The sequence below is a fragment of the Callithrix jacchus genome, chromosome 8, assembly GCF_049354715.1.
Source record: "Callithrix jacchus isolate 240 chromosome 8, calJac240_pri, whole genome shotgun sequence".
Classification (NCBI taxonomy): Eukaryota; Metazoa; Chordata; class Mammalia; order Primates; family Cebidae; genus Callithrix; species Callithrix jacchus.
Genome location: NC_133509.1, coordinates 13,579,812 through 13,601,674, shown reverse-complemented (window position 1 = coordinate 13,601,674; position 21,863 = coordinate 13,579,812). Strand labels below are relative to the sequence as shown.

General features: G+C 45.5%; 2 protein-coding genes across 16 annotated transcripts in view; one reads left to right on the top strand and one right to left on the bottom strand.

The window, feature by feature from the left end:
- Positions 1-322: 322 nt before the first annotated feature.
- Positions 323-21,475, top strand: LCTL (lactase like). 6 transcript variants are annotated; one of them, XM_035258954.3, is made up of 14 exons: positions 323-437; positions 879-1,018; positions 1,410-1,573; positions 2,230-2,317; positions 2,908-3,017; positions 6,476-6,604; positions 6,690-6,785; positions 9,755-9,809; positions 9,911-10,072; positions 16,344-16,618; positions 17,427-17,553; positions 17,738-17,937; positions 19,681-19,744; positions 21,166-21,475. In XM_035258954.3, exons 2-14 carry the CDS (start codon positions 901-903, stop codon positions 21,279-21,281), a joined length of 1,704 nt encoding a protein of 567 aa, XP_035114845.3. In that variant the 5' UTR covers positions 323-437; positions 879-900; the 3' UTR covers positions 21,282-21,475. The 6 variants fall into 6 exon arrangements, with proteins under 6 accessions (XP_035114845.3, XP_035114842.3, XP_035114846.3 ...); XM_035258951.3 differs by having other exon boundaries at positions 840-1,018; XM_035258955.3 differs by having other exon boundaries at positions 836-1,018.
- Positions 20,290-21,863, bottom strand: part of ZWILCH (zwilch kinetochore protein) — a 50,673-nt gene continuing 49,099 nt past the window's right edge. For all 10 annotated transcript variants that reach the window (XM_078333465.1, XM_035258961.3, XM_009005100.5 and 7 more), the window contains one exon: positions 20,290-21,420. The gene's annotated coding sequence lies outside the window, so the exon portion shown is untranslated. The remainder of the gene's footprint in view (positions 21,421-21,863) is intronic.

Here is a 21,863-nt window from a genome sequence, read left to right as displayed (position 1 = left end):
AGACACATGGCAACACACGCTCCTCCTGCACCACCCCCAGCTTGGGGCTCAAAGGACCAGGATGTGCTGAAGGTGGCATGTCAGGCCCAGAAGGGGCCAGGAGGACTGGGTCTCCTCCCCTCCTCACCTCCTCAGCTGCCCCTCTGTTCCGGGGTAGGAGGCTGATTGATGGCTCCCTTGCCCCGCCTCCCGGCCCAGTGCCAAGCTTCCCAGCTGCTGACTCAGGCTGTGCCGGCCAGCTCAGCATTCCTGCCTGGCCCCCACTGAATGGGGCTATTGAAAGTCTCTGTAGCCTCAAACCACGCCCCCAACCAGAGCCTTCGGCTGCGCTGTGGCTCTGCTCTCAGGGGACAGCGTAGGCCTGGGGTCAGTGGGAAAGGGCTCTGGCTGCCAGTGACTGACGGTCTGGAGTTGTCTGGGACCAAGGACGATCCTGGGTAAGCTGGCTGGGCTGGCACCAAAGAGGGGATCCCAATGGAAGGGGTCTCCCTGGCTCGCAGGACAGAGGCCCTGGGATGGGTGACCCTGGCTTGGGGGAGGGGTCTATGTGTCTCTGGGAGAGCCAAAGGGCCCTGTGGGTTTTCCCACCTGCCCCCTCAGACTGGAGCTTCCCTGAAGTAGAGGTTTTCCCCTTAGATAGAGGCCACTCAGGTATGGGCTGGGTCTCCCCCACCAGACAGGAGCCAAGGTAGGGAGAAGGGGTGGTTTGGAGTTTGGAGTCAAACTCAGCTCCCCAGGCATGGAAGCAGCGTCAGCGTCCAGCCTCGGCCTCTGCTGCTGGGTCCAGATCAAGCGCCCTCCTTTCCCACCTTCTCCATCTTGGCCTCTGCCCAAGCCAGGACCCGGCCACCAGCCTGGCTGCGGGGGCCCTTTTTCAGGTATGGGGGAGGGCCAGGTGCCATGAAGCCAGTGCGGGTCGCCACCCTTCTGTGGATGCTACTGCTGGTGCTCAGGCTGGGGGCCGCCCGGATGGGGTCCCCAGAAGAGGACTCCTTCTACTATGGAACCTTCCCTTTTGGTACGGCCACACTTCTGTTCGTCTGTCTGCCTGTCTGTCTGTCGTCCATCTGCCCACCTTGGCTGACTCGCCGAGCAGTTTGGTGTTCTTGCTTCCTGACAGGACAGAAAACCCACCTCTGAGTGGTTTCCCTCTGTGTGGTGGTTCTAACAGTTCCTGATAGCTTTTTTAAGTTACTAAAAACTACACAGATAATACATGCTAATCAGGGCTCAAAGTGTGCAAAAATGTTTTTAATGTCTCTTCTCCTACCTTACCCTACCTTGTGTGCTCCACTCCTAGGAAGACCAGGCCCCAGTGGGGCAGGGGCAGCGTGGTAGGGAGGGGCAGTCCCTGAGGCCTGAGAGAGACATGGGAGCACCTGGGGCCCAGCACGGGTCTCTCCCTTCAGGCTTCTCCTGGGGTGTGGGCAGTTCTGCCTACCAGACAGAGGGCGCTTGGGACCAGGACGGGAAAGGGCCCAGCATCTGGGACGCCTTCACGCACAGTGGGAAGGGGAAGGTGCTCGGGAATGAGACAGCAGATGTAGCCTGTGATGGCTACCACAAGGTCCAGGTGAGTGCGGGGTGTGTGTGTGTGTGTGTGCGTGCGCGCGCACATACATGCCTAGCTGGGAGGCAAGGGGTGATGTATTGGGAAACCCTGGTGACAGTGTCATCCCCATGCTCTGCCAAACACCCTCTACCCCCGTGCAGCCAGAGGGGGCAGGGCCAGTGGGGGTGAAGGTTTTGGAGGGGCCAGGATGTGGGGGTACATGGAGGAGGAAAGGAAAGCAGGGCATCACCTGAGCCAGTGCCTCAGGCCAAGTGAGGGAGAGCGGAAAGTCTGATGCCACAGCTTCAGGGCCTACAGCCACAGTGGCCTGCACCCTGGTCCCGCCTGTGAGTTGTGCCTGTGGAGGGAGTGGGACCCGCTCATCCTCAGCACCCGCTTTCCTCTCTGGATGGCTTCTTGAGGAAGTCATCACCGGGTTTATAAGGGCAGCCTGAAGGACTTCTCCAAGTGCCTCCCTGTCCTGTGTTTTCTTTGGCGTATCCCCTGGATGACGTGGGGCAGGTGGCATCACCTCTGTTGTACAGATGAGGAAGCAGTTTCTTCCTCACCCACGAACAGATAGAGACAAGAGTGAGCCTCGGCCCTGGAGCCCGATGACCCCTACCTCCCACAGCCAGGGCCCCAGGTGACCTGCCTCCCCACCCCTGTCCGCACAGGAGGACATCACTCTGCTGAGGGAACTGCACATCAACCACTACCGATTCTCCCTGTCTTGGCCCCGGCTCCTGCCCACAGGCGTCCGAGGTGAGCCAGGGCAGCCCCTCCCGAGCCCAACTGCAGCCCCCTCCGGCCATATTGGCTTTGCAGGGGCACCACAGAGTCCTGGGGAGGGAGACCAGCCCATGAACATGGTTACTGATGATAGCAGCTCTCACAGGTTCTTCAGGTAACTGGGCTCCCAGATTGCTGGCGGCCTGAGGGTGCCTCAGGCCTTCAAAAAGCAACAGGGGGACTGGGTGCAGTGGCTCACGCCTGTAATCCCAGCACTTTGAGAGGCTGAGGCAGGCACATCACGAGGTCAAGAGATCAAGACCATCCTGGTCAACATAGTAAAACCCTGTCTCTTCTAAAATACAAAAATTAGCTGGGCGTGGTGGCACATGTCTGTAATCCTAGCTACTCAGGAGGCTGAGGCAGGAGAATTTCTTGAACCCAGGAGGCAGAGGTTGCGGTGAGCCAAGATCGCACCACTGCACTCCAGTCTGGCGCCTGGCGACGAAGCAAAACTCTCTCAAAGAAAAAAAAAAAAAAGCAACAGGGCCCAGAAATGCTGCACTCCAGAAGGCCAAGGCCAAGGGCCTTTCTCGTAGCGTCTTATTTTATTCCACCTATAGCCGAGAAGGTGAACAAGAAGGGAATGAAATTCTACAGCGATCTTATCGATGCCCTTCTGAGCAGCAACATCACCCCCATCGTGACCTTGCACCACTGGGATCTGCCTCAGGTGAGGACCTGTGCAGGTTCACAGGCCCAAGGAGAGAGCCAGGTTTGAGGACGTGGGTTGCCAAGGTGGGCAGAGACTAGGTTTTGGATTCTGGCTCAGGACCATAAGATGTGAGTGAGTGAAAAAGAAATCTTGGCAGGGCACGGTGGCTCACATCTGTAATCCCAGCACTTTGGTAGGCCGAGGAGGGTGGATCACGAAATCAGGAGTTCAAGACCAGCCTGACCAACATGGCTGAACCCCATCTTTACTAAAAATACAAAAATTAGCTGGGTGTGGTGGCATACACCTGTAATCCCAGCTACTCAGGAGGCTGAGGTAGAAGAATCGCTTGAACCTGGGAGGCAGAGGTTTCAGTGAGCTGAGATCACACCATTGCACTCTAGTTTGGGTGACAGAGTGAAACTCGGTCTCAAAAAAAAAAAAAAAAGAAAAATCTCTCTGACTCACTATCTTAGTCCACTTTTGCTGTTATACCAGAATACCTGAGACTGGTAGTTTGTAAAGAATGAGAATGTATCTTCTCACAGTTCTAGAGGCTGGGAAGTCCAAGGCGCTGGCAGGTGCAGATTTTGGTGAGGGCCCAGTATCTGCTTCTAAGATGATGCCTTGAAGGCTGCGTCCCTCTTTTTATAAGAGCACCTAATCCCATTCATGATAAAAGACCCCTCATGACTCAATCACCTGCCAAACGCTACACCTCCCAATACTACTGCTTGATAAAGTTTCAACATGAATTCGAGGGGACAGAAACATTAAACCAAAGCACTCACATATGGCAGGGAGGTCACACTGCTTTAATTGATGTTTGTAGTAACTGAAAAGAGTGAATCCTTCAGTTTTCTAGAGAACTTGACATAAAAACAAATTTTAAAAACGATAAAGATATATCTTTTAGGCCAGGTGCAGTGGCTCACACCTGTAATCCCTGTAATCCCAGCACTTTGGGAGGCCGAGGCAGGCAGATCCCCTGAGGTCAGGAGTTCGAGACCAGCCTGATTAACATGGAGAAACCCTGTCTCTACTAAAAATACAAAATTAGTTGGGCGTGGTGGTGCGTGCCTATAATCCCAGCTACTCTGGAGGCTGAAGCAGAAGAATCACTTGAACCCAGGAGATAGAGGTTGCAGTGAGCCAAGATCGCGCCATTGCACTCCATCCTGGGCAACAAGAGCAAAACTCCATCTCAAAAAAAAAATGTATATATATATATGTCTTTAAGATCTGGCAGCCAGGTGCAGTGGCTCACACCTGTAATCCCAACACTGAGGGGCTGAGATCATTGGATCACTTGAGATCAGGAGTTCCAGACCAACCTGGCCAACATGGTGAAATCCCTTCTCTACTAAAAATACAAAAATTAGCTTGGCATGGTGGTGGGTGCTTATAATCCCAGCTACTAGAGAGGCTGAGGCAGGAGAATCGCTTGAACCTGGGAGAGGGAGGTTGCGGTGAGCCGAGATGGTACCATTGCACTCCAGCCTGGGCAATGAGAGTGAAACTCTGTCTCAAAAAAAAAAAAAAAAAAACTGGCGACATAGCATGATGAACAAGTTTAGCCATTTTTCTCTGATATGTTTGAGTCAGTACCACAGGCACTCATATGACCCCTGCCCCAGCAATGTCCATGAAATCACAACATGCTTTCGAATGTCACTATGTTACTATTCAAGCAATATTTTTTTTTTTTTTTGAGACTGAGGCTCACTGTTGCCCAGGCTGGAGTGCAGTGGCATTATCTCAGCTCACTGCAACCTCTACCTCATGGGTTCAAGCAATTCTCTGCCTCAGCCTCCTGAGTAGCTGGAGGCTAATTTTTTATATTTTTAGTAGAGACAGGAGTTCACTATCTTGGCCAGGCTGGTCTTGAACTCCTGACCTCATGATTCATCTGCCTTCGCCTCTCAAAGAGCTGGGATTACCATTCCTGGCCTCAAGTAATGTTTTCTTTCTTTTTTTGAGACAGAGTCTTGTTTTATCGTCCAGGCTGGAGTGCAGTGGTGTGATCTCAGCTCACTGCAACCTCTGCCTCCTGAGATCAAGTGATTCTCCTGTCTCAGCCTCCCCAATAGCTGGGAATACAGGCATGAGCCACCACACCTGGCTAAATTATGTATTTTTAGTAGAGAGAGAGTTTCACCAAGTTGGCCAGGCTAGTCTCGAACTCCTGACCTCTCAAGTGATCTGCGTGCCTTGGCCTCCCAAAGTGCTGGGATTACAGGCATGAGCCACTGTGCCCAGCCTCAAGTAATATTCCATTCATTCAATAGGCCTTACTACGTCTTGAGGGCCTAGGGTTATAGATGGAGCAGGCAGTGCTGGGCACAAGGCCATGGGAGGGCAGAGTGGAGACAAGGCTTCTGGGGGGGTACTCGGGAGAAGGTAGTCCCATCGGTGCCCTAGAAAGTTTGGGCAGGAGGTGGGAGGAAAGGGTGCTCTGATTGGAGGGTGCATGGCAAAGAGGGGGAAGCTGGGCAGGCAGTTTGGTTCAGTTAGAATTTGGGGAGCAGGCAGGTGAAGGAAAGGTTAGAGGCTGGAGGCGTGGCTCGGGGAAGACCTCAAAGGCCTCAATGCTGAGCCGAGATGACTGAGCACTGGGTTTATTCGGTGGGAATGGGAGCTACCCGAGTCGTCTCACTGGAGAGGGCAGAGCAGGCTTTAGGGAGATGAACCTTCCAGCTTCTTCCCTGGCTGCTTTCACCAACCTGCCCCATTAACATCCTCTCAAACCCACCAAGGAGAGCTGAATAGGTAGTCTCGATACAGTGACAAGTCTTGGGAGAATTCTGCCATCATGAGCAGATGCCTTTGTTGGGAAAGCCCTCTGCTGAAGAAGGCAGATGTGCTCCAAGGCTTCTCGGAGCTTTCTGACGTCGGCATGGCCCTCAGAATCCTCATCAGTGTTCCTCCCAGCATCAGATCTCATTTCTCCAGAACTGAGACTCAAGATGCTTCTGCATGATTACGCCCCTTTCCCCTAGCACTGTTTTCTTTCTTTTTTTTTTTTTTTTTGAGATAGAGTCTTCCTCTGTCACGCAGGCTGGAGTACAGTGGTGTGCTGTCGGCTCACTGCAACCTCCACCTCCCAGGTTCAAGTGATTCTTCTCCTTCAGCCTCCCAAATAGCTGGGACTATAAGCACACGCCATCACACCTGGCTAATTTTTTGTATCTTTAGTAGAATTGGGTTTCATCGTATTGGCCAGGCTGGTCTTGAACTCCTGACCTCGTGATCCACCCGCCTCTGCCTCCCAAAGTGCTGGGATTACAGACTTGAGCCACTGCGCCTGACCACATTTTCTTAAATATTCAATCCATTCAGTTCTTTCTAAGCGTGAGAGTCCCAGTCTCCCTGTGCAGCCTCTCCCTGGTTCGTCCAAGGACTGTCACATAGCTTATCTCCACATTTAAAATGCTTTGAAGTTCATTCCTGGGGAACCTGCTTCTCTGTGTTCACAGCTGCTCCAGGTCAAATACGGTGGGTGGCAGAATGTGAGCATGGCCAGCTACTTCAGAGACTATGCCAACCTGTGCTTTGAGGCCTTTGGGGACCGCGTGAAGCACTGGATCACATTCAGTGATCCTCGGGTAAGCGAGGCCCCTCCAGGTGGGAGAACGGGGCACTCCCTGCCACTTCTTACAGATGCTGTGGTCCTGCTTGCTGTCCCTATAGGCAATGGCAGAAAAAGGCTACGAGACAGGCCACCATGCACCGGGCCTGAAGCTTCCTGGCACCGGCCTGTACAAGGCAGCACACCACATCATTAAGGTGAGGTGGGTCCTTCTGGTGGGGGAACAGCCTCAAGGACAGCTCAGCCTACCCCGGGGGCTGTAGCTTGGTCTGCTTTGGAGTCAGCATACTCCACAGCACCTTCCTTTCTGTGACGATTTATGGAGGGAATGCCCTGTCATCCAGGGCGCTGCTGGACACTATGGCTGAGCTGTTACAGCAGCTGCCAAGAGCTTACAGCCTATCCGGGGGGATGGAGCACATCCATGTGGAAATGTGTCAACTACAGGCCCAAGCTGTGACAGGAGGAAGAAGGGGTGTGACAGTGAGCCAGGGGCTAAAATCTTCAATGAATGAGCGGAAGTAGCTGGGGTTGATCAAGGACAGCAGTAAGAGGAGTTAGGAGTGGTTGTCAGAGTATGGACTTCAAAGAACCTGGGATTTTTTGGAGGACTTAAGAAAAATAGCTCGGAAGCAGCGGTGATGAGCAGGCAGACTCCACCTTACTCCCAGCTCAGAGGTACGTGGAGTGTGGGGGAAAAAACGGCCTCTGCTCAAAGGCGCTGCAGTGGAGGTGGTCTTAGGGCTGACGGGCATCATTCACAGCAAGAGAGTAAAGGGGACATTAGGAGAAGATGCTGTGGGGAGGAAGGGCTACTGGAAAGACTTGTCGCTGGGGAGGAAATTGGGTCACATTATGGGACATGTATGAGGATATGGATGATGGTAACTGGACAACAGGGATATGAGGCATGTGGGATTGGCCCCAAAGGACACTTAGCAGAAGGTGGAGAATCTAAGCTGGAAGGCAAGGAGCCACTGGGTGACATACCAGACCCCAAACTCACGTCAGGGAGAACATTTTCTCATTCTGTCTACATTTGGCTTATGATTCTTAAACTGTGAATATTTAAAGGGCAGAACCTCAAAATATTTTTATTTTTTTGAGACTGAGTCTTGCTCTGTCACCCAGGCTGCTGTGCAGTGGCATGATCTCAGCTCACTGCGACCTCCGCCTCCCGGGTTCAAGCAGTTCTCCTGCCTCAGTCTCCCAAGTGGATGGGACTACAGGTGTGTGCAACCACACCCAGCTAATTTTTGTGTTTTTGGTAGGGACAGGGTTTCACCATGTTGGCCAGGCTGGTCTTGAACTCCTGACCTCAGGTGATCCACCCACCTCGGCCTCCCAAAGTGCTGGGATTGTAGGCATCAGTCATCATGCCCAGCCTCACGATATTTTTAATATTAAACATGGAAGTCATCTTATCTATTAAAGGTAGTGAGCTGAAGAGATGTGATTGATTGATTGGCAGAGTCTCGCCCTGTTGCCCAGGCTGGAGTGCAATGGTGTGATCCCGGCTCACTGCAACCTCCACCTCCCAGATTTAAGCAATTCTCCTGCCTCAGCCTCCTGAGTACCTGGGATTACAGACATATGCTACCACACCCAGCTATTTTTTTTGTATTTTTGGTGGAGATGGGGTTTTATCATTTTGGCCAGGCTGGTCTCGAACTCCTGACCTTGTGGTCTGCCCTCCTCAGCCTCCCAAAGTGCTGGGATTACAGGTGTGAGCCACCGTGCCGGGCCTGAAGAGATGTGATTCTGATACTGTTTTGACATGTTCCACTTCATCAGACAATACCATGATTCACTTGGTTATTGCTGGTTGGCAAAAGGAAGTATAAGGAAAGAAGTTTGATAAATAAAGCTGCTCTGAGAGTGACAAACAACCCCACATTCTATCGTCTTCAGATGTTCAGGTCTTCTAAATCGCTGCTTCTGAAACTTTAACAAGCACCAAAATCATTTAACAAACGATAACTAAGCTGGGTATTGGCACATGCCTTTTGTCCCAGCTATTTGAGAGGCTGAGGCAGGAGGGAGGATCACTTGAGCCTAGGAGTTTAAGTCCAGCATAGGCAACAAGCAAGACTCCATCTCAAAAAAAAAAAAAAAAGCCTATTAAAGCACAGATTGCTGGCTGGGCATGGGGCTCATGCCTGTAATCCCAGCACTTTGGGAGATCAAGGAGGACATATTGCTTGAGGTCAGGAGTTCGAGATCAGCCTGGCCAACATGGTGAAACCCTGTCTCTACTCCAGATATAAAAATTAGCCAGGCGTGGTGGCACACACTTGTAGTCCCAGCTACTCGGGAGGCTGAGGCAGGAGAATTGCTTGAACCCGGGAGGCAGAGGCCGAGATTGCACCACTGCACTCCAGCCTGGGCAACAGAGCATGACTGTCTCAAGGGAAAACACACACACACACACACACACACACACACACACACACACACACAGGCGGAGGCCGAGATTGCACCACTGCACTCCAGCCTGGGCGACAGAGCATGACTGTCTCAAGGGAAAACACACACACACACACACACACACACAGGCGGAGGCCGAGATTGCACCACTGCACTCCAGCCTGGGCGACAGAGCATGACTGTCTCAAGGGAAAACACACACACACACACACACACACAGGCGGAGGCCGAGATTGCACCACTGCACTCCAGCCTGGGCGACAGAGCATGACTGTCTCAAGGGAAAACACACACACACACACACACACACACACACACACAGGCGGAGGCCGAGATTGCACCACTGCACTCCAGCCTGGGCGACAGAGCATGACTGTCTCAAGGGACACACACACACACAGCTGGGTCACTGGGCCCCGCGCTGAGTTTCTGTGCAGTAGGGCTGGTGAAGGGCCCATGGACTGGTTTTTCTATTAAGTTCCCGGTGGATCCTGATGCTAAAACACGCAAAGTTTCTGAGCCAGACTTAGAGCAAGTTCCATCTACAGTATAGAGAAAGTAAGTGCCCGCAGGAGTTAGAGGAAAGAAGACTGGGTTGGGATAATCAAGGCGGGATTGATGAAAATGATAGGTCTTCAGTTGAGTCTCTGGAGTTAGGAAGGAAAGAAAGCCTAACCGGGTTGAAAGGGAGGAAATGGATGAGCCAGGTGCCTATGATGAATTTCTGCTCCCCTTTCAGGCCCATGCCCAAGCCTGGCATTCTTATAACACCACGTGGCGCAGCAAGCAGCAAGGTGAGCTGTGGCCCCAAACATGTACCTAGGACAGCCAAGTGCCTGGAGCAGCAATGGCCTGTCCACCTCCCACTCCCTTTTCTTTCTTTTTTTTTTTTAAGGTCTGGTGGGAATTTCATTGAACTGTGACTGGGGGGAACCTCTGGACATTAGTAACCCCAAGGACATAGAGGCTGCTGAGAGATATCTACAGTTCTGTCTGGGCTGGTTTGCCAATCCCATTTATGCCGGTGACTACCCCCAAGTCATGAAGGACTATATTGGTGAGCCCCGTCTCATTTTAAACTGCAGATGCCATGACAAGTTATTGAGCCCACAGGAAATGAGCAAAAGGCAGGGGGATGAGGAGCTCATTGGGTCTGGGTGAGGTACTCAAGGGATAATCCAGACTCCAAAGAATTGAGAACCAGATATTTGAGTTGGCAGGGAGGAACCCTAGACCTCTGAGTTTCCCTAGACCAGCTGGGTGCAGTGGCTCACGCCTGTAATCCCAGCACTTTGGGAGGCCAAGGTGGGCAGATCACAAGGTCAGGAGTTCGAGACCAGCCTGACCAACATGGTGAAACCTCGTCTCTACTAAATAATACAAAAATTAGCCAGGCGTGGTGGCGGGCACCTGTAATCCCAGCTACTCGGGAGGCTGAGGCAGGAGAATCGCTTGAACCCGGGAGGCAGAGGTTGCAGTGAGCCAAGATTGCACCCCTGCAGTTGAGCCTGGGTGACAGAGCAAAACTCCATCTCAAAAAAAAAAAAAAAAAAAAAAATTCCATTTTTGATATGTATCACATTTTGCTTATTGATTCATCCATCAATAGACACTTAAGTTGCTTCCATGTTTTTAGCTCTTGTGAATAATGCTAAAAACACGAGTGTACAAATATCTCAAGATCCAGCTTTCAGTGATTTGGGTTATATACCCAGAAGTGCAATTGCTGGATCATACAAAAAATTCCATCAGTCATTTTTTTTTAAGGAAGCATGATACTGTTTTCAACAGTGGCTATACCATTTTATATTCCCAGCGATAATACACAAAGGTTCCAATTACTCCACATCCTTGCCAACACTTGTTATTTTGTCTAATAATGGCCATCGGAATGGGCGTGAGGGTCTCACTGCAGTTTTGATTTGTATTTCCCTAATAATTTCTAAGAACATCTTTTCATGTGCTTACTGGCCATTTGTAGATCTTCTTTGGAAAAACATGCCAATTCAGGTTCTTTGCCCATTTTTGAATTGGGTTGTTTCGTTGTTAAGTTTTGGGAATTCTCTACATATTCTAGAGTCTAATCTTTTATCAGATATATGGTATTCAAATATTTCCTCTCATTCTTTGTGGGTTGGTTTTTATTCCGTTGCTGGTGTCTTGATTCTCAAATTATAAAAAATTCCATGAAGTCCAATTTGTCTATGTATGTTTGTTCCTTTGCCTGTTTTTATTGCCTGTGCCTTTAGTGTCAGGGTCAAGATCTAACTGCCCTTAATACAGTGATCAGAAGTATTAAGAAAAAAAAGATATAACTGCCTAATTAAATGCCATGCTAAATATTTTTATTCTTTTTGATGCTAAGTGGTATTTTCTTAATTTCATTTTCAGATTGTTCATTGTTGATGTATAGAAATGTAACTGGTGTTTGTGTTACCTCTGTATGGAGCTAACTTGCCAAATTCATTTATTAGCTCTAACAATTTTTTTATGGTATCTTTTAAGATTTTCTGCATATAAGATCCTATCTGTGAACAGAGTTAATTTTTACTTTTTTTCCAATTAAGATGCCTTTTATTTCTTTTTCTTGCATAATTACTCTGGCTAGAACTCTCATTACTATGTTGAATAGAACTGGTGAAAGCAGGTATCCTTTTCTTCTACCCTCTTAAGTTTTTTTTTTTTTTGAGACAGAGTCTCTCACTGTTGCTGAGGCTGGAGTGCAGTGGTGTAATCTTGGCTCACTGCAATCTCTGCCTCCTGCCTCCTGGGTTCAAGCGATTCTTGGGCCTCAGTCACCCGAATAGCTGAGATTACAGGCTCGGACCACCACACCTGGCTAATTGTATTTTTAGTAGAAATGGGTTTTGCTATGTTGGCCAGGCTGGTCTTGAACTCCTGGTTTCAAGCGATCTGCCCACCTCCACCTCCCAAATTATAGGAATTGTAGGCGTGAACCAGTGCGACCAGCCATTCCCCTTAACTATTTTAAAGAACAAGAAAAATCTTCCCAGGAAACAGCTTCTGTCCCTTTGTGCCTCAAGGGACAGAACTGTCACATGTTTAGGTCAGGTGATGCCCTAGACCATCATGACCAGGGACCCAGAGGCTGGGGAGGAAGGGGCACAGAAGACAACAGGCATGGAACTACTGGGTAGGCGACGAGCAGTGTCTGAGCATAGAAATTTAAACATTATCTCTGATTTAAAGGTCTTAGCTGGCACTCACCCTAAAAAAAAAGAGAGACACAAAAATAACACTGTAATTGGGTTACAGTTTCATACAACAAAGCTGGTTTAGGTGTTTGAAAAATGCAGTGCCTCTTTATAAAACACATTTATCCAACAGACTTATCTGGAACAGGAGGTAGCAAGTTCTAATTCCAACTCTGCCACTAACTAGTGAGTGAGTAGGCAAGGTGTTTCACCACTTTGGCTTTTAATCTTATCTGAAAATGAAGGCATTAGACAAAAGTTTTCTTTTTTTTGGAGACAGAGTCCCACTCTGTCACCCACGCTGGAGTGCAGTGGCGCAATCTTGGCTCACTGCAACCTCCGCCTCCCGGGTTCAAGTGATTCTCCTGCCTCAGCCTCCTGAGTAGCTGGGACTATAGGCACCCGCCACCACACCAGGCTAATTTTTTATTTTTGGTAGAGACAGGGTTTCACTCTGTTGGCCAGGTTGGTCTCAAACTTCTGATCTCAGGTGATCTGCCCACCTCAGCCTCCCAAAGTGCTGGATTATAGGCGTTAGCCACCGTGCCTGGCTGACAAAATCTTTAAAAATCTTTTGGTGACAGCCAGTTCTGTGACACATCTATACACATACAGTCAAAATCTTGACAATGATTTCCTCAAGATGCACAAGGAAAAAGCCTTCATAAAGGGACTGACAGGGCCCATGTCCCTATAGACACAACTTTTTTTTTTTAATTTTTTTTTTCATTGCATTTTAGGTTTTGGGGTACATGTGAAGAACATACAAGACAGTTGCATAGGTACACACGTGGCAGTGTGATTTGCTGCCTTCCTCCCCTTCACCTATATCTGGCATTTCTCCCCATGCTATCTCTCCCCAACTCCCCACCCCCTGCTGTCCCTCCCCTACTCCCCCCCAATAGACCCCAGCGTGTAGTGCTCCCCTCTCTGTGTCCATGTGTTCTCATTGTTCAACACCCACCTATGAGTGAGAACATGCGGTATTTCATTTTCTGTTCTTGTGTCAGTTTGCTGAGAATGATGTTCTCCAGGTTCATCCATGTCCCTACAAAGGACACGAACTCGTTTTTGATGGCTGCATAATATTTCATGGTGTATATGTGTCACATTTTCCCTGTCCAGTCTATCATCGATGGGCATTTGGGTTGATTCCAGGTCTTTGCTATTGTAAACAGTGCTGCAATGCACATTCGTGTGCATGTGTCCTTATAGTAGAATGATTTATAGTTCTTTGGATATATACCCAGTAATGGGATTGCTGGATCAAATGGAATTTCTATTTCTAAGGCCTTGAGGAATCGCCACACTGTCTTCCACAATGGTTGAACTAATTTACACTCCCACCAGCAGTGTAAAAGTGTTTCTATTTCTCCACATCCTCTCCAGCATCTGTTGTCTCGATTTTTTAATGATCACCATTCTAACTGGCGTGAGATAGTATCTCAATGTAGTTTTGATTTGCATTTCTCTAATGACCAGTGATGATGAGCATTTTTTCATATGTTTGTTGGCTTCATGTATGTCTTCTTTTATAAAGTGTCTGTTCATATCCTTTTACCCACTTTTTAAGGGGCTTGTTTTTTTCTTGTAAATCTGTTTTAGTTCTTTGTAAATTCTGGATATCAGCCCTTTGTCAGATGGGTAAACTGCAAAAATTTTTTCCCATTCTGTTGGTTGCCGATTCACTCTAGTGACTTTCTTCTGCTGTGCAGAAGCTGTGGAGTTTGATTAGGTCCCATTTGTCTATTTTGGCTTTTGTTGCCAATGCTTTTGGTGTTTTGGTCATGAAGTCCTTGCCTACTCCTATGTCCTGAATGGTTTTGCCTAGACTTTCTTCTAGGGTTTTTATGGTGTTAGGTCTTAATTTAAGTCTTTAATCCATCTGGAATTAAGTTTACTGTAAGGTGTCAGGAAGGGGTCCAGTTTCTGCTTTCTGCACATGGCTAGCCAGTTTTCCCAACACCATTTATTAAACAGGGAATCTTTTCCCCATTGCTTGTTTTTGTCAGGTTTGTCAAAGATCGTATGGTTGTAGATATGGACACAACTTATTCACACAGTGCATTCTTTCTCTTGGGACCCTCAGAGGCCACTGCAGGTGCCACAAGAAGATTGCATTAAAAAGTCAAATCGACTTTGTCAGAGAGCATTTAATGCCAATAATCCTACCCCCTACCAACTCCAAATGTGTGACAATGCACATGGCAAACAGGCTGAACTTTTCTTTTGCACGATGTGGAAAGAAGGATCCTCTAAGCAGTTAAAGTTTTATTTAGTACTGAAAGCATTCTGCCTGAAGTCTTGTTCACAAATTACTTCCAGACCTCTTAGAAGTACTCTTTTAGATCGAGACCATCCTGACTAACATGGTGAAACCCTATCTCTACTAATAATACAGAAATTAGCTTGGCATGGTGGCACGCACTTGTAATCCCAGCTACTCGGGAGGCTGAGGCAGGAGAATCACTTGAACCCAGGAGGCGGAGGTTGGAGTGAGCCGAGATTGCGCCACTGCACTCCAGCCTGGTGACAGAGCAAGACTCTGTCTCAAAAAGAAAAAAAAAGGTACTCTTTTACTCACAGTAAATATATAAACAAAAGTATTTCCAGATCAGTGCCGTTCAATAGAACTTTCCACAATGATGGAAATGTTCTATATATGTGCTATCCAATTACCCAGTACAACAGCTTCTAGCCACCAGTGTGTATTAAAATTTTTAAAAATTAAACATTAAAAATGCAATCCTTTGGTCACTATATTTTAATAGTCACATGCAGCAAGTGGCTACTGTATTACTGCAAGGACAATGACAATAGCTGGTGGTTTTTCTTAAGTTACTAAATGTAACGAAACAACATGCCAATATTTTATTTGCTTTATGCCAATATCTTAGAAGTATTTAATAACACAAACTTTGTAATCATTTTATATAAACTATTATCCTCTTTGGAACTATTCTTATGGTTGTATTAGATCGATTCATGGGAAATGTTGTTTTTCTTGATTTATATATTAAAAACCATGTTTACATAGTTCACACATGGGTATGTTTCAAATTTTTTTAAAAAGTATGAAGTAAAAAGTCAGGTCTCTCTCCCTTCCTCCTCTGAAGCAAGTATATGTCCAGAGATGGATTGTGCCTGTGGTCAGTGTATATACTTGTGATTACATGCAACATTTTGAAGCTTGCTTTCACTGACACATACATCCCGGCAAGCTTTCCACATTGCTATAGAAAGTGCTACCTCATTTGTTCTAATGGCTGCACAGTGTTGAACTGATGGATATTTCATCATTTATGTAACCAGTCCCTACTGACACTGAGGTTGTTTCCCAGCTTTTGCTACTCGGTCTGTAATGAAGATCCTTGGACACACATCCCTTTACATGTGTGAGTAGAGTGTAAACAGATTTGGAATTGGTCAGTGAAAGAACATATGTTTTTATAACTTTCAAAGATAGGACATACCATCACTGGCCTTCCAGTTCCCTTCCCAGAGGCAACTAAAAGTACCCATTTTTATTTTTTAATTTTTTGAGATGGAGGTTCCCTCTTATTGCCCAGGCTAGAGTGCAATGGAGCGATCTTGGCTTACTGCAACCTCCGCCTACTGGGTTCAAGTGATTATCCTGCCTCAGCCTCCTAAGTAGCTGGGATTACAGATGCATTCTACCATGGCCAGCTCATTTTTATATTTTTAGTATAAAAACCCGTCTCGGGTTTCACCATGTTGGTCAACTGGTCTCAAACTCCTGACCTCATGATCCACGTGCCTCAGCCTCCCAAAGTGCTGGGATTACAGGCAGGTGCCACGGCGCCTGGCCAAATTACCCATTTTTAATGTAAGGAACAGTACTTTTTTCCAGTTGGCTACACACCACTTACTGAGTAACCTGTGAAAATACTACTTTTAAGTGATACAAACTCATAAATTTTTTGGACAGTATTGAAATTTCAAAAATTCCATGTTGAATGGCTAACGTTATACTTCCCATGCTGACGAATCCTAAAGTTGAGCTTTTATGTCAACATGTCACTGTCATGATACATAACACAGTGATAGGGAGAAAATCAGGCATTGTTAAATTCTCCTTTTCTCTCTCTAAAGGAAGAAAGAGTGCAGAGCAAGGCCTGGAGATGTCGAGGTTACCAGTGTTCTCACCCCCGGAGAAGAGCTACATTAAAGGCACATCTGACTTCTTGGGATTAGGTCATTTTACTACTCGGTACATCACGGAAAGGAACTACCCCTCCCGCCAGGGGCCCAGCTACCAGAATGATCGTGACTTGATAGAACTGGTTGACCCAAACTGGCCAGATCTGGGGTCTAAATGGCTACATTCTGTGCCATGGGGATTTAGGAGGCTCCTCAACTTTGCTCAGGTGATTATCGCATTAATCTGTTCAAAGGACATTTAGATTGAATTCGTGTTCTCAAGGCTTTAACTTTTCCATACATTAGAAAGTTAATAAAAATAAACCTAGTTACTCATATTTCAGAGGCTACTAAGTATAGGCTTTACAGACTCGTGCCTACCAGGCATAACCATTTGTATGTATATACCTTTAGCTAAAATCCTTACACCACATACTTATTTTGCTGTCCTCCTCACCTAAACTGGAATATGTGGCAAAGAACAAGACCAAAGTACATGTTGCCACCTCCAACAATGCTTTTTTTTTTTTTTTTTGAGATGGAGTCTTGCTTGGTCGCCCAAGCTGGGGTGCAGTGGCACAATCAGCTCACTGCAACCTCTGCCTCCCAGGTTCAAGCGATTCTCATGTCTCAGCCTCCCAAGTAGCTGGGATTACAGGTGCCCACCACCACACCTGGCTAATTTTTGTACTTTTAGTAGAGACAGGCTTTTGCCACGTTGGTCTTGAACTACTGACCTCAGGTGATTGGTCCACCTTGGCCTCCCAAAGTGATGGGATTACAGGTGTGAGTCATCAATATCCAGCAAGGATGCTCATGTATTGAGAAATACATTCTTCATATGAACCTGTCTCCTGCCTACATTAATCTCTAAATAAACATGTTATGTTTATTGACATCTACTAAATGCAAAAATATACTTGATTAGAATTTGGCAGGCTTGAATAGGTGTTCCTGTCTGAGCCTCTAACTCAGAAACCTACCTGTAGTACGGTTAGAATTTTTAAAATATTTGTTGCTATGACTCACTTTCAGACTCAATATGGCAATCCTCCCATATATGTGATGGAAAATGGAGCATCTCAGAAATTCCACTGTACTCAATTATGTGATGAGTGGAGAATTCAATACCTTAAAGGCTACATAAATGAAATGCTAAAAGGTAAGACGCAAACCAAGTCTGTCTGCCCGTTTTCCCACTTAACTGAGACAAAATGTGATTAACACACATGATCATCTGAAACTTGCTTCTAAATTTCATAAATGAAAACATTTTAACATTATCTTCAGTTTTATTTTTCTAAGTAAATGAAATGTATTTTAAATGGAATAAAATGTCTTTGCAGCTATAAAAGATGGTGCTAATATAAAGGGGTATACTTCCTGGTCTCTGTTGGATAAGTTTGAATGGGAGAAAGGATACTCAGATAGATATGGATTCTACTATGTTGAATTTAACGACAGAAATAAGCCTCGCTATCCAAAGGCTTCAGTTCAATATTACAAGAAGATTATCATTGCCAGTGGGTTTCCCAATCCAAGAGAGGTAGGCCTCATTATCAATGTTATCTGTTCTGAACTTTAGAAGAGCTAGGGAGCTGGAACACACACAGAGCTTGGCAAGTACCTCTCCTCTTTCCTCCATAAAAGAGGAAGGAAAGGAGTATGCAGCATGGCCATTTATTTCACCCCTTTGCTCATCTGCTTAGGATGAAGCAAGCATCCCATAAACCTCAGTATTGGGCAGGGCACGACCAGAGGTCATGCAGGAGTTCCGTTTGCTTTAAGCTATAATGGGACAAAATCAAGAGACTTCTGGTTGAATGTTACTCTAAATCTGTGTCTTAATGCAAACAAATACCTATTCTTCAACATATATGAAAACATTTAAGTAAATCAAACGTGTAATTAGCATTGCGTTTTCATCTATTTTCCAGCCACGCAGCAGAGCCATACAAGCACAGGCTTCAAAATAAGATGTAAAGTAGTCTACCAAACATTTTTCTTTTCTTTTTTTTTTTTTTTTTTTTTTTTGGAGACGGAGTCTTGCTCTGTCTCCCAGGCTGGAGTGCAGTGGCATGATCTTGGCTCAGTGCAACCTTCACCTCCCAGGTTCAAGCAATTCTCCTGCCTCAGCTTCCTGAGTAGCTGGGATTACAGGTGCATGCCACCACACCTGGCTAATTTTTGTATTTTTAGTAGAGATGAGGGATTACAGATGTGAGCCACCATGCCTGGCCCAAACATTTTCAATAACCTGAAAATTTTTCTAGCAGCTCTCTATTTTCTGTGATGAGGCACCAGTTGGTAGGGAATAGAAACCCTAATTTAGAGTGTCTTGGCCAGGTATAGTGGCTCACGCCTATAACCACAGCACCTTGGGAGGCTGGGGTGAGAGGACTGCTTGAGGCCAACTGTTCAAGACCAGCTTAGGCAACACAGCGAGATCTCGTTTCTACAAAAAACTTAAAAATCAGCTGGATGTGGTGGCACACCTATAGTCCCAGCTACTTGGGAGACTGAGGCGTTGGGATCACTTGAGCCCAAGAGTTTGAGGCTGCAGTGAGCTATGATTGCTCCACTGCACTCCAGCCTGAGCAACATAGCAAGACTCTTTCTATAAATTAAAATAGGCCAGGTGTGATGGCTCACGCCTGTAATCTCAGCATTTTGGGAGGCTGAGGTGGGTGGAGCATAAGGTCAAGAAATCAAGACCATTCTGGCCATGGTGAAACCCCATCTCTACTAAAAACACAAAAATTTCGCTAGGTATGGTGGCATGCGCCTATAGTCCCAGGTACTCAGGTGGCTGAAGCAGAATTGTTTGAACCTGGGAGATGGTGGTTGCAGTGAGCCACGATCACGCCACAGCACTCCAGCCTGGGCAACAGAGCAAGACTCTGAAAAAAATTTTTTTTAAATAAAAAGAGTGTCTTAATAAAAATGATTTTAAAAAGTATATCTCATTCGTTTACCAAAAGTATTTTAAGGTGAACCCAGTAGGACTATTAAATGGAAGCAGTAACTAATAGCCATATAGCATTTGCTACTTTTACATTATTAGAAAAGCACTAGCCTGTACACTCAAGAACAAAGACACTTCTCTGACTCCCTATGATGTACATGGATGTAAATATTAATTAATTTAAACTACAAGTAAAGATGATTTAAACACAAACTACAGATAGACTTACAAAAATATTTTATCCCATATTTATTTCAAAAATGATTTGAAACAGCAAAAAATTAGTCTGAAGACAATATTATTTATCAAGTGGGCTTTTATTAGGTGGAAAGTTGGCACCAGAAAGCTTTGGAAACTTGCTCTATCAACAATCAGATGCTTGCGGCAGGTGAGTCCGTACGTTTTCACGTTTTCCTTTAATAATTAAATAATTATATATAGCATTACCAAAATCTCGAAATGTGACTCTACTTGAAGTCAATCTTCCAAAACTGTTTATGATTAGAATCAGGTTTCTTTACTTTGAAGCAATGTCAAATTTCTATTTATAAGCATTTTAAACATAAATAATCTACCATGAAAGAGAAACATTTTATCCACTCAAGTTTTATACTTTTGGAATCATACTATGAATTTATATACCTACTATTTTTGTTACAGTGTGTTTGGGCACGGAGAGGAAAAGCCAACCATTGTACCAAATGGGAGGAGATGAAAAGAACACTTGAGATCTTATGTTTGTTCATTTGGCAAGCAACGATTAAGCACTCACTACTTGCCAAGGAATGTTTTAAGTCATGAGATTTGGCAATGAACAAAACGAGGTCCCTATCTTCATAGGATACATCATTTCCTATGCAATGGATCTAAAAAGATCAGAGATGTCAAATAACAAAGATGCAACTGTGCATCAGGAAATGCCAACACATATCATTTGTTTGAATTTTATCTTTATTTCTCCATAAGGACAATCAGAGAAATATACTTCCTTTTTAACAAACTCATCTTTAATGCGGTAGTGGAGGTGGAAGGTGCTAGACCAAATCTTACCAAACTAGCTATTTTTACAGGCCACTATAGCAACATGCACCGCACCCCCAGCAAATTTAAATAATCAGGCGATATTAAGAATGTATATTCCCTTAAACTAAACAATGTTGAAACATGGTACAGAATTCACTGATGAGCCTGTGAACTCCTTGTGAAGATGTCCAGAGCTTTCTTTATCTCAGTAACCAGAGTACCTGGCACACAAACTAAAACTGGCTATTAGATAAGTGGCCACTATTTACCAATAATACACATGACATATGCTGTTCATTAACTCTTAGATTATTATTCAGTTGTACAAGAACTACCATAATTTCTGTTTTCAGGTTATAGGAATATACAAATTCCTATACTTAAGATATATAATAACATCTTAGAAAGGTTGGAAATGTTTCCCAAGGACCCTTCTTTCACAAATCCCCCCAAGTAAAAATTATAGGAACTGTGGAATATAGCTGCTACTATTCTGAGATTAGTAAGTATAAGCATTGAGAGACATTTAGACGTTATTATAGTATCTGTGGAAGAAGGAAATCTAGGCATTCCTTATCCCATACTTTCTGAAATATTTACAAAGCTCTTATAAAATTTTCAGATAACATTTAATTCACTAACTTCTATTTCATGGCAAATAATCAGAAAATTTGAGGGTGCTATTTTTTAAGTGTTTCCAATACAGTTAAAGCTTTTGGGATAAGCTGTATTTACTAAAAAGATCCTGTTCTCATTTGTGGTCCTTGTTCTCTTTTGTCATTTCAGAGCCCTTGCTAAGTCACATGCAAATGGTTACAGAGATCGTGGTACCTACTGTCTGCTCCTTCTGCGTTCTCATCGCTGCTGTTCTACTAATGCTCCTCCTGAGGAGGCAGAACTGAGACAGGATTACCAATTTTGGAGCTTCATAAGAGAATCATCAGGATCTTCGTCCCTTTTCTGCTTTCAGGGTTTACATGTATTTCTGTTTTCAGGTTCTACAGTAATTACCTTTTCTTCTCTTTCCCTTTTTGGCTTGTGCTGGGATTTAAGAATTAGAAAATAAAAATAAGCAGAAACTTAAAAAAAAAAAAAATCACTTGTAATCTCACCCCTCCTAAAGTTAATGTTAACATTTTGCTGTATATAATGTATATTATGAATTATTTACAAAAATGGGATCATAGTATACAAACTGTTGTGACTTGACAGTTTATCACTCTAAAATCTGTCCAAAAATATTACTTTAATATTCAAAGGATTGCCATCTCAGCACCATCCTATACCTGATAGATGAATCAATCTGGTCAGGTGCAGTGGCTCATGCCTGTAATCGCAGCACTTTGGGAGGCTGAGACGGGTGAATCACTTAAGGCCAGAAGTTCGAGACCAACCTGGCCAACATGGTTAAACCCTGTCTCTACAAAAATACAAAAACTAGCTAAGCATGGTGGTGGGTGCCTGTAATCCCAGCTACTTGGGAA

Excerpts from the sequence above, each read along its gene's own strand:
- LCTL (XM_035258954.3), top strand. The coding sequence starts at position 901 with ATGAAGCCAGTGCGGGTCGCCACCCTTCTGTGGATGCTACTGCTGGTG. Across the intron at positions 10,073-16,343 it reads AGTCATGAAGGACTATATTG|GAAGAAAGAGTGCAGAGCAA; the intron begins GTGAGCCCCGTC and ends CTCTCTCTAAAG. Across the intron at positions 19,745-21,165 it reads CAATCAGATGCTTGCGGCAG|AGCCCTTGCTAAGTCACATG; the intron begins GTGAGTCCGTAC and ends TTGTCATTTCAG.